The sequence below is a fragment of the Idiotropiscis lumnitzeri genome, chromosome 10, assembly GCF_059441095.1.
Source record: "Idiotropiscis lumnitzeri isolate Australia: NSW breed Sydney's pygmy pipehorse chromosome 10, RoL_Ilum_1.0, whole genome shotgun sequence".
In the NCBI taxonomy this organism is placed as follows: Eukaryota; Metazoa; Chordata; class Actinopteri; order Syngnathiformes; family Syngnathidae; genus Idiotropiscis; species Idiotropiscis lumnitzeri.
Genome location: NC_142400.1, coordinates 4,316,255 through 4,327,696, shown reverse-complemented (window position 1 = coordinate 4,327,696; position 11,442 = coordinate 4,316,255). Strand labels below are relative to the sequence as shown.

Genomic DNA, 11,442 nt, shown 5'->3' with positions numbered 1-11,442 from the left:
TCTTCTCCAAAAATACATTTTTGGGTTTGTGGCATTCATGGGAAAAAATATTTTGAGATATACTGTAAGTGTTTTGAGTTACAACCATGGTTTACGGAACAAACTTGCATCAACTTGTATCTCAAGACACCACCATCGACTCGAAAACGATACGCTGTCATTTGGGAAGCACTTTTCCACAGGGCATGAAAGTGAAAACATCGAAAGTTACAAACTGCCAAGACATTCCAGCAGATCATTTACATGGAAGTATTTGTAAAATGCAAACGTCCGAATGATAAATTTGTCTTGATGGCGGCCTCTTAGTGAGCTTGTATACCTGCTTTTTCTTTTTTTTACCACCTTGTCTGCAACAAACATGAAAGTAACTTTGCAGATTGTGAACTCATGCAGCTGAAAGAAAAAAAAAATCTGCAATTTGGTACAATCATTATTATTATTATACTAATAATATGAATTTAAAACCAAATTTAAACTGAAAATTTTATTTTGATTTACAACATATAATATAAACCGTAACATATCGAAATGAGCAACAACCCCACTGGCGGAATCGGAATCAAATCCTTCCCCTTTCAAAATGTATCGTCCTTGAATTGACTCGCACCCCACGTATCGACATACGTGCCGAATCACCCCTACATTCCGACTGGTGTGTATTGTTCAAGTCTTCAATTGATCACAAAGTCCAAAGAAAGGTTGCATGTTGCACAGCCAGACTTTTCTGTGATCAAGTTCTGCAATTTGTTTGGATTGCAAATGTTACTTTTCCTCTTGCCTGTTTTGGTCACATGACCTGAGATGACTGAGTGTATTAGGTTGTCTTTCCTTACTGTCGTGCTCCCTGTTTTGAAATTCACTCCGAACCATGTCATGTTCCGTTTATATGTTACTTGTCTTTTTTTATGGCAAAAGATTATCCTGCCCTGATGAATGTCTTTCAATGCGACATTGCTTTAGCTGTCACTGTCAACTGCACCTTGACAACACAAACACACCTGCCTGTTACCTCACAACCATTTTTTTAACTTCCCCTGTTCTGATGCTTGCATTTTTTTAAGGTCTCAACTTAAATTGCATTTGGAATAAAACGTATTCGCAACCCTTTTTTCAATTGACAGGTTTTTGTGATTAAAAAAAAAAAATCAAGATCATCAAAATCATTTCAAATTATTTAAAAAAAAAAAAAATCCACTGAGATAAGGTGATTGCATAAGTGTGCACACCCTCGCCTCTCTGGTAATGTGACCATGTTCAGACTTAATCACATTTCATTTCATTTTAAAAAATGAGTCCGTGCGCACCTGCCGCGTTTTCGAGTGCCACTCATTAACCCCAAATAAAGTTCAGCTGTTCTACTCTGGATTTCCAGAATTAATATCCTGCCCAATTGAGTTTTTGATTAACTTTAAATTAAAATCAATTTTAAATTAAACAGGGGTGTGTTGACTTTTCATACAATCACCTGCGCAATATACAAAGTTTCAAATATATCTTTTTTTATATTCGAAGGACTGTGAGCATTTTTCTACTTTTTCTACCTCTTGTAATTATGGTTTATAACGGGTTAAAGCATACAATACAATACAAGGAAGTGCGTCCACCTGCAAAGAGAGTAAAGTCCATCAGATGAGGGGAGAGAGAAAATCCAGGAAATACACAGCTTCCTCAAGACGAGCTCCTTTTTTTTTTCCTTTCATTCTTCTTCTGACTTGTTTCAGGAGGAATGGACCCACGGCAACAAGGATCAAATGACTGTGAATATGCCGAAGGTGTGTCATTATTTATTTTTTTTTCCCCAGACGCTAAATATGATCATCTTACCCTGTCTAAACGCCGTCATTGTCTCACAGTCGGAGATTACGTATACGCCAACGGCGGGGAGTCGCTAAGATCAAGACGTCCTTCATCTCGAGGGTCCAATCGGAACTACCCTCGATTCAACTGGAACCCGGCGGCCACGGAAGTTGAGGATGACGATGATGAGGATGAATTGGATGGCTACAGAGAATCGGGCCAGGAGCTTCGGGAGCTCCGCACCATCCCTCTGCCCATGACGCTGAAAAGGGCTGTGAGGTCGGAAAATGTATTTTTATTTTATTGATCCAAAAAGGGAAGAAAAAATATTATGTTCAACCTTTACCTTCACATGCAGAAAACTCCCCCGTTCAAATGCACGTGCCCATGTGCATTGTTTTGCGTGTCCAGGCAGGTGCAGGAAATGCAGGTGCCCGTCGTGTCGTCCAGGATGATGTCCTGGAAACAAAAGAAGCGCAAAGTCCTGAAGAAAATCCAAACTAATGCCAGAGAGTTCCTGAACTTGTTTATGCTGTGGAGGAAGTCTTTGCAACAAATTGGAGGTAGGCGACAACAACTATTAATTTAATTCATGATTGTCAAAAATTCCTACATTTAAAGAATTCTTTTTCTGCATAAAATACTTGTTTTTTTTTAAATAAAAAAAAAAAAATCTGCATATTTGAGAAATGTTTTTACATAATTGGCTTATTCCTCATTTATTGACCATTAATTACCATTTTGCGCTCATTCAGGACATCTTTGGGACAAAAATTACCGCCACCTTCCACATTTCTTGACGGATTTGAAGCATATCAAGTCTTACTTTCTACATTTTGACATTTACTATTGTTCCACGCTTTTCAACCTTTCTCATTTGCATAAGTTTAAAGCCAACTTTGTGCTCCTTCGCCCCCTTCAGGGAACTTTGGTGGTGGCGTCCAGTCGTACTTCCTGTTCCTGCGTTTCCTGGTGGTACTTAATTTTGTCTCTTTTTTACTCATCGCCGGGTTCGTCTTCATCCCCAGCATCGTCTTCCGAGCTGGGGGCAGCAGCCCTGCGAACAACACAGGTAGCCGCTACAGTCAACACTGCGGTGTGTGTGTGTGTGTGCGTGCGTGTGTTGCGTACACACCGACGGACAAGTCGGGCTTTGCACCGCACGCGTGTGTGTGTGTGTGTTTTGCAGGGCCCGAGGAATGCATGAAATACGATCCCAATCCTCAAGGCTTGGTGGTGTTCTATAATTACATCCTCGACTTCCTCTCGGGAACGGTGAGAAACTTAAGTGACCCAACACAAGTTGCTGAAATGACAACTCCTCGTTAATCAATTATTGAGATCATTTTGACTGTTGGTAATTCTCATGTACTTATTGGATACAAGTATTTTAGGACATCCATCCATTCATTATCTGATCCGCTTCTCCTCGTGAGGGTCGCGGGCATGCTGGAGCCGATCAGAGGTGTCTCCGGGCAGTACACCCTGAACGGGTTGCCAGCCAATCACAGGGCACACAAAGATGAAAAACCATCCACGCTCACAATCACACCTGGTGGCAATTTAGAGAAGGCGTAGGCAAACTACGGCCCGGGGGCCACATGCGGCCCGTTAAACGTTTTAATGCGGCCCGTCGAACTTGAAAACAATTAAATGAATAAACTTTGTTAATGTTTTATTTTCTAAATACTGTGGCTTTTCAAAGACGTTTACATTTTTCATTTAAAATTAAATGTATTTTTTTTTCTCCGATGAGGTGAGGTGACCAAAACACTCCATCCATCTGCTCCTGGTCCGGCCCCTCTGTCAAATTTTAGAACTTATTGTGGCTCGCCAATCAAAACGTTTGCCCACCCCCGAGTTAGAGTCTCCAATTGACCTGCCATGCATGTCCTCGGAATGTGAGAGGAAATCGGAGTACCGGAGATTTGGAAACTCGAATGAATCGTGTGAATGACTTTATATGCTTTTAGACACACTGTTCTTCTTGTGTTCAGGGCTTCATGGAGTACTCGTACCTGTTTTATGGCTACTACAGCAACACGCTGGTGTTTGACAACAACTTCTCGTACAACATCCCGCTGGCCTATCTCTTCACCGCCGTCTTCTACTTTGCATTTTGCCTCATCTGCATCATGGCACGGTCAGTCATCGAACAACGTCGCTTTGTGCGTTACATTTTCCTCTTGAACTCTTCCCGGCTTCCCCGGCCGTTGCCACGCAGGATGGGGACAGCGGCTCGAGTCGCCGTGGCGACCGGAGGCAGCGCTGTGGGCAACTACAGCATGATCGTGTTCACGGGCTGGGACTACGGTTGCCTTGGAGACCGAGCGACCAAGCTGAAGCAGAAGAACATCCACTACCGGCTGCAGGTCAGATCGGGACACTCGGAATACTTTTCGGGTTCATGAATAGTTTACTGTCTAAATAAACATGACAAAAAAGAGAATTTTAAAACGCCACGCTTAGAAAATGTCCAATTAGCTTAATGATAACAAACTTTGACAGATTTTAGAGCAACGGTCACGTGCATATATTCTTTATCCTCTGCAAAAAAATGACAAATTACTGTCACTCATGAATCACTTACAGTAGTGGTGAAATTCATTTTTTTTTTGTTTTTGTCTTCATGAATATATATTAATGCAAAACTGATAGACCGCTTAGATCAGGGTTGGGCAAACGTTTTCATTGGCGGGCCACAATGGGTTCTGAAATTTGCCAGAGGGGCCGGACCAGGAGCAGATGGATGGGGTGTTTTGGTCACCTCACCTCATCGGAGAAAAAAAAAATACATTTAATTTTAAATGAAAGTGAACAAAAGCATTACAACAAAATGTATGTCTTTGACACACCACAGTATTTAGAAAATACAATAATTTATTCATTTAATTTTTTTCAAGTTCGGCGGGCCGGATTAAAACGTTTAACGGGCCGCATGTGGCCCCCGGGCCGTAGTTTGCCCACGCCTGGCTTAGGTAATTAACCAATTGTAATGCTTGTCTAATTGTGAACAAACTTTTATTTTAAAGTAATTTACAACAATTTATTGATGACTTACATTTTACAATGTTGTGCCACTTGCATGCGTGTCATGAGTTTTTTTTTTTTTTTTTTTTTGCTCCTCTCAGGTGGATCTGGAGGAGCAACTTATGAAGAAGAAAGCAGCCGCTCTGACCTTGTGTCAAAAGATAACCTTGTACTCCCTCCGCATCTTCATGTGTTTCGTTGCTTTGGGCCTCATCATGGCCGCCTGCTTCGGCATCTTTGCCGCCACTGTTTTCAGTCAGGTGAGCACTCACGACTGCCGCACGTTGTTAAACGTAGCAAGTGGACCGGTAATTGATTTTTTTTGGGTCTTCCTCCCACAGGGGAGGAGTGGCCAGAACGGGATTGTGGGTTTGATTTTTGAGTATCTGCCCTCCATTGTGATCACTGCTGGCAACTTCCTGGTGCCTCTCCTGTGCGACCAGATCGCCCTCGTCGAGCGATATCCACCCAGCACCACAGTCATCCTGGCCCTGTTGAGGTTCGATTAGCACATTGGTGGAGTTGTTGTGGATGTGGAGAGCTAATTACAAGGGGAATTGTATCTAATTGTGATGTAGTTTTCCCCTCAATTGTGATTTAATGCGCGATACATTAATTTAAATTACAATGTGTAATATCAAATTGATTTTGCATTCATTACATGTTTTAGTTTGACAGGTTAGGCTTACACTAAATTACAGGCAAATGACCGATGAATTACTTTGTAACTTGACTTGCATTCTTTCAAGCATTCAGGATGACAAATTCCCAAACAGTTTTGCATAATCGCATTCTTTGTTGTTCAGGTCAGTGTTCTTGCGCTTGGTGAGCTTGGGAGTTCTGCTCTTCACCCTTTGGGGTCAGATCACGTGCCAGGCGGACATGAAGAAGTGTGACGTGTGCCATTACAACCACGACGAGTACCCGGTAAGCATAAATAAAATAAAATATAACTATAATATAACAGATATAAAAGATATTCTCAAAGAGGCAAAGTCCACTCCCATTGACGGATATAGAAGCCAAAAAGTACATTCATACCTTTATTTTAGCTAATTTAGCATTTTTGTCACCTCGTTGACAATGTTAGTAAAGCGACTGTTTGGGAACATATCGTTTTGATGACGTAAAAGACTGAGCCAATGCTAGCCAACGCTGTGACTGAATCATTTTTTCTTTTTCTGCATGCTGTGTAAATGTATTTTGTGTGCGGACTAAGTTGACCAAATTAGGTGTTGTATGTAATTGACAGTAAAATAAATGTAACTTTTCTTCATGGGTATATATCGTCACAGTCTTAAAATAATGGCTGAAGTCATTATTTATTTATTTTTTTTACAAAAAATATATATTTTTACATCCACCGGATGCTCTGCTAAAATTGGCTATGTCCTTAATTAAACAGATCATTAATCTAATTCTACCCTTGAAATTAAATTATTAATAAATATAACATAAAAGGTATTTGTTCACTTTTGTTTGTGTTTAAAAAAAAAACTTAAGTCATTTTCTTTAGTAAGGTGACGATAGCAGATATTTTTAAGATTAAGATTTTAGCACTTCCCCTAATTTGTAAACTGTATTTGTGCTTGTATGTCAACATTGTCATTTTGTTTTCTTTCCATGTTTGTCTCAGTGCTGGGAAACGCGAGTGGGGCAAGAAATGTACAAATTGACGCTATTCGACCTCATCGTCACCCTCGGCGTGCTCCTGTTGGTTGAGTTTCCACGCAGGTGCATTTTTTAAAAAAAATGGAAATGCTGTCTGACTCACGTTTACATTTTTGGGAGAAATCCTTTTGCTTGTGGTTGTCAGGATTCTTGTGGACAACTCGTCCAACAAGGCGGCCCGATGGGTCGGTCGGCAGACGTTTGTGGTGTCTGCCAACGTGCTGGACCTCGTGTACGGTCAGACGGTGGTGTGGACGGGGGCTCTCTTCTGCCCCCTGCTGCCCGTTATTAATACTGCCAAGTTTGTCATCCTCTTCTACTGCAAGAAGGTAACCGGATTTATTTCGTCTATGCAAAGCCATTTAAGCATTCATTCGAGATCCTTTTTTTTTTTTTTACTCGGCTGGTAGTGAATGAGTTAAAAAGGATGGCTTTAAAAACAGGGGTGGGTGTCAAAGTAATTTTTGTTCCGGTTTTCTTTGGACAGCCAATATGACTGTGAAACCATGCAAATGTTTAATCACCTTCTCATGTAATTTATTTATTTATATATTTATTAAATTGATGGATAACTTTGAAGTCAGATGTAAAAAAAAAAAAATGGTTTGTTCAATTTAGGGATGTGCGGTCAGGGTAGGCAAGTGAGGCAGTGCCGCTTTATTTTGACACTTGTGCTCTGAAGGGTTTTCGTACTCATCAAGCTCCGACCGTCTGCGTCGTATCCCCTCAGGTCACACTCTTCTACAACTGTCGCCCCGCGCTGAAGACTTTCCGCTCCACCACCTCCACCTTCGTCTTCCTGGTGGTGCTGCTCTTCGGGTGGGCAATGGCCACGCTGGTTATGATCTACAGTGTGGCTGCGTGAGTAGATTCTCTCCTAGTGTCATGTTGTCAAAGCGTGTCAAATGGATGTTGATGTTTGGTTCTTCAGGATCCGCCCATCTATGGGCTGCGGGCCCTTCCGCTTGTTCCCCTACATGTGGGCCATCGTTCCGACATCTTTCAACCGCCTCTCGGGAGTCACGCGGGAGTTTCTCTTCTTCATTGGATCCCAGTCCTTCTCCATCCCTCTGTTTGCCTTGTCTTGGTCAGTGAAGTTGCACCATGACACTGATGAGGTTGATGTTAAGGTGGTTTGTTTGTTTTGAAAAGTTTATTATTAATGTAACATGGGTTCATGATTGTGTACCCAAAGAGTGAAATTTAATTAATTAAAAATTTGATGAAAAAAAATCCCCCCAAAAAATCACCATCTCAGAAGTTAGGTCAGAAATGGCCTTCAACAAATGATTTTCCTCTTATATTCCTATGCGTGTTATATAATCCTTCCTTGTATTCTCCCAAACAGCGTAGTGATGTGTTATTTCATCGCTCTGGCTGCTGTTTATGGAAAAAGTGTTACTTTGCTCAGAGCTCAACTCAAACAGGTAAGCTGTGGTGGATCTGCATTTTTGTCTTGATCGGTTTGTCTATTTTTTCCCTTTATGTTTGATCCTCCTACGTTTTTATTACAGGAGGGGCGTGACAAGCAGTTCTTGGTCAAACAGATTGAGAATCTGGGTCGTCAACTTCAGATTCCAACAAGAGATTTTGCGTGACTGTGTTTTGGGGTAGTGGGAGGAAGTCAGCATTTCAGGGGAAAATCCATTCAAGCACTTGGAGAACATGCAAAAACCACACAAGAAGGCCACATCCAAAGTTTAAGTCTTGAGCCGCATAACTGCTGGGCAGATGCGCTAACCACTATTTGACCATGCTGTAGTTTAAAACAAATGCAGGTGTTTTACTTTGCGATTGCCAATGGAAGGTGTAAATAAATGTAATGATTTCATGGCGTTGCGTGTGTTTGCGTCGTTCGTGTACAGCTTGGTTCATAGTAAGAAATTCAACGGCCTACAGCGCCATCTTGTGTCCAAAAGCTGTCGTTGCACTGACATATAATGTTTACTTCCGGTGTTGTCTTCCGGTGGCTCTAGCTAAAGCAACTTTCCTCCTGGTATGTTACTTCCATTTATTTTATCTTCTTTTTCAGCGTTAGTCTATTAAACGTGTCCTTTTGTGTGTCTGACGGCCTTTGACAAACTTTAAAATGAGTTAATATCTACTAGCAAATCCTCACGAACAGTGAGCTAATGCTAATTTTTTTTCGCCCGTTGTAGCCTTTGCAAAGTCGCCTGAGTATTTATTGGAACGAGGACAAAACGCGTACTAGTGCAACGATCACAAGCGAGAGCCGTTTGAGAATTTTAAAAGCTGCACTAGTGGCAAAAAAACGTTTCTAGAAAGACACCGTCGTTCTACTAATGTATTGAATTGTCTCTCGTAAGGACAATGTGCGCACTTGTACAAGGACCTGAACCTGGATGATAGATCAACGTCTGCACGATTGAGACAATTGGACGCACTAGTAGAACGGCTGTCTTAATAGTACATGTTCTTCCACTTCTAGTGCCACTTTTGACCTACTCGTACACAATTAAACCTCATGCACTACTGTGCTGCACTAGTAGCACATCGAGGTAGTAGCCTGACCTCAGCCTCACTAGTAACATGTAGTTGCCCTACTGGTATGTCAAAGTTCACCTATTAGTGTGAAGAAAAGTACCAAGGTAAGTGTTTATTGGAGCTTATGTACTGTTATATATTCATCAACACTCTTCTTTGACTTGTTTTTTGTTTCAATGAAAAGTTAAATTTCTTCCTTTCCACCACAGTCGATGTTCAGCTAGCGTGCTACGCAGCATCCTGCGGGGATACCATGAATATTCTCCCCAAGAAGAGCTGGCACGTCCGCAACAAGGACAACGTCGCCCGAGTGAGGAGAGATGAAGCTCAGGCAGCTGCGGAAGAGCGAGAGGCCAAGCGGAGAGTAGAGCGGGCAGAGCAAGAGGTGGGTCTCATTGTTCGGCATACACAAAGAGGGACAGGAAGGTCAGAATCTTTTTTTTTTTTTTTTACCTATTTTGACCTCCCGGTGCCCGGTTTTTGGCAGAGGTCCATGCTCTGTTAAGTGCTCTCACTTTTCCCTGCGATTACACAATGTCCTTTCGCACGCACCTCAGGCGCGCACGGAATTTCTGCGAAGGAAATCCCGAGCAGCTCTACAGTCGGAAGCAGGAGGAAGCCAGGAGCTGAAAGATGAAGAACAGAGTGGAGTCGTGGAGCATCTCAACCTCTTCCCCCTCGAGGAGTCTGTGGAGAAGAAGGACAACGAGGAGTATCTCAAAGAAAAGAAAGAGGAGAAGGTACTACTTCATCGGGCTGCAATTTATGATTATTTTAATAATCGATTAATCTGTCGATCGAATTGGACATTTTTTTTTCAAATTTCTATCCCTACATTTCAAATCAGGACAATTTTTCTAATTGATGCGCCAGCTTGACACTCTCGTTCTCTGACCCCCACGTCACTCACCAGATCAGGCGCCGCCTTTTAAAGTCATAACACAGTCCATTTCACAGATACTACAGTACCGGCTTTAATGTGTTCATTAAATGAGACCTTTTCCCGGCCAATGATATTCTTTCTCTTTCCAGGAGAAACAGGAGCGCGCCATCGGCTTACTGGTGTCCCTCGGACCCCAGCCGGGGACCGAGGTCACGCCGTGGTACATGAAAACCGGTCAGGAGAAGGAAGAGGAGAAGAAAGAAAAGGAAAAGCCGAGCGAGGTGAGGAACGATAAGAGAAAGGAATTAACCGAGGAGGAGCGGGAGAAGAAGGATCGGCGGCTGAAGGACAGTTTGGACCCGTTGAAGGAGATGAAGAAAGCTTTGGGCGAGACGGCCACCAAGACGCACAAGACCAAGAAAAAGGACAAGCGAGACCGAGGGGAAAAGAGGAGCAGTGGGGAAAGGTAAGAAAGTTAATTACTGTGTAATAGAGGTGAAAAGTAAAAAAAGTACAAATACTGTAGACTCTTTTTATTTTGTTTTTTTAAATATTTTTTAGGTATCTACAATTGACTTGATTATTTATATTCCCGATGACTTAATACTTTTCAGTTGTCATAGAGAACACTTATGAGATTGCAAGTAGGTGTGAATTGCAACTAGTAATGCCAAGGCATTTTCAAGACGATGTAAACACAAACTTCGAAATGACAGATTAGTCTCTCCTTGCATCACAAAAAGTTTGTTTCTACATTATTCCATTTTTTAGAAATCAATTTAAAAAACTATTTATTATTAGTCGTCGTGGTATTGTGTAGTGTGTGTACATGTATATGTGCCATTTATGTGTGTGTACTTCTACGTCGAACGTTAAATAATCCCCGTCGTCTTTTCGGTCGTTTTGTGACATTCCTTGTCGTAGCTTTAACGGGACTCTTGGATAAATCACAAGCTGCTTGTAACGGTCGCATTTTCAAGGGTTCGCCACGTTTTAGGAGCTTAGATGTTGTGATACACAGAGTTCCTCCAAAGGAGATGCTGCCACCTGCTGGACGTTGTTTTTTTTGTGTTTTTTTTGCCATCACAATATTTAGTAAAACAATGGCAATTCGATTATTTTTCAAAAATGCTTCTAATTGAACAATCAATAACCCGTGTTGTTGCTTCGACTCGCCAGCTCAGTAGAGAGACTCCGAGCAGAGCGTTTGCAGCGTGAGGCGGAGGAACGGCGGCGGGCCCAAGCCCTGCTGGCTCAGCGCAACGGCAAGGACAAGGAGTCGGGCCGGGAGGTGAACGAGCGAGATCGGCCGTACAACAGCGCCTACTTCCCAGAGCTGGCACGCAAGCGGCAACGGCGCGACAGAGACAGCTGGAGGGACGAGATTCTAAAATTATGAATTTTTGGTGTGTACCCGGAAAGATTGTGAGCGGCGTTTGACGCACTAGGTATTATGTAAATATTTTGTTTATTAAAAATGCGTCTGAGTAAGTTTAAAATAATTCTCGTGTGGTATGTAAGAAACCAGTGACTGTGAGTTGCCTTTTGTTGTTGTG

General features: G+C 42.1%; 2 protein-coding genes across 5 annotated transcripts; both read left to right on the top strand.

Moving 5' to 3' along the window:
- Window positions 1–26: 26 nt before the first annotated feature.
- tmc4 (transmembrane channel-like 4) lies at window positions 27–8,333 on the top strand. Of its 4 annotated transcripts, none has more exons than XM_088307191.1 (16): window positions 27–1,772; window positions 1,854–2,076; window positions 2,209–2,360; window positions 2,720–2,869; window positions 2,987–3,072; window positions 3,795–3,940; window positions 4,022–4,169; window positions 4,929–5,087; window positions 5,169–5,326; window positions 5,634–5,754; window positions 6,464–6,540; window positions 6,644–6,827; window positions 7,229–7,359; window positions 7,430–7,585; window positions 7,847–7,925; window positions 8,013–8,333. In XM_088307191.1, exons 1-16 carry the CDS (start codon window positions 1,727–1,729, stop codon window positions 8,094–8,096), a joined length of 2,100 nt encoding a protein of 699 aa, XP_088163317.1. In that variant the 5' UTR covers window positions 27–1,726; the 3' UTR covers window positions 8,097–8,333. The 4 variants fall into 4 exon arrangements, with proteins under 4 accessions (XP_088163317.1, XP_088163318.1, XP_088163316.1 ...); XM_088307192.1 differs by having other exon boundaries at window positions 6,464–6,561; window positions 7,229–7,317; XM_088307190.1 differs by having other exon boundaries at window positions 6,464–6,561.
- A 29-nt stretch (window positions 8,334–8,362) lies between these two features.
- On the top strand, window positions 8,363–11,442 carry leng1 (leukocyte receptor cluster (LRC) member 1). Its single transcript, XM_088307023.1, has 5 exons — window positions 8,363–8,494; window positions 9,213–9,388; window positions 9,561–9,743; window positions 10,036–10,352; window positions 11,066–11,442. The coding sequence occupies exons 2-5, from the start codon at window positions 9,257–9,259 to the stop codon at window positions 11,283–11,285; spliced, it is 852 nt and encodes a 283-aa protein (XP_088163149.1). The 5' UTR covers window positions 8,363–8,494; window positions 9,213–9,256; the 3' UTR covers window positions 11,286–11,442.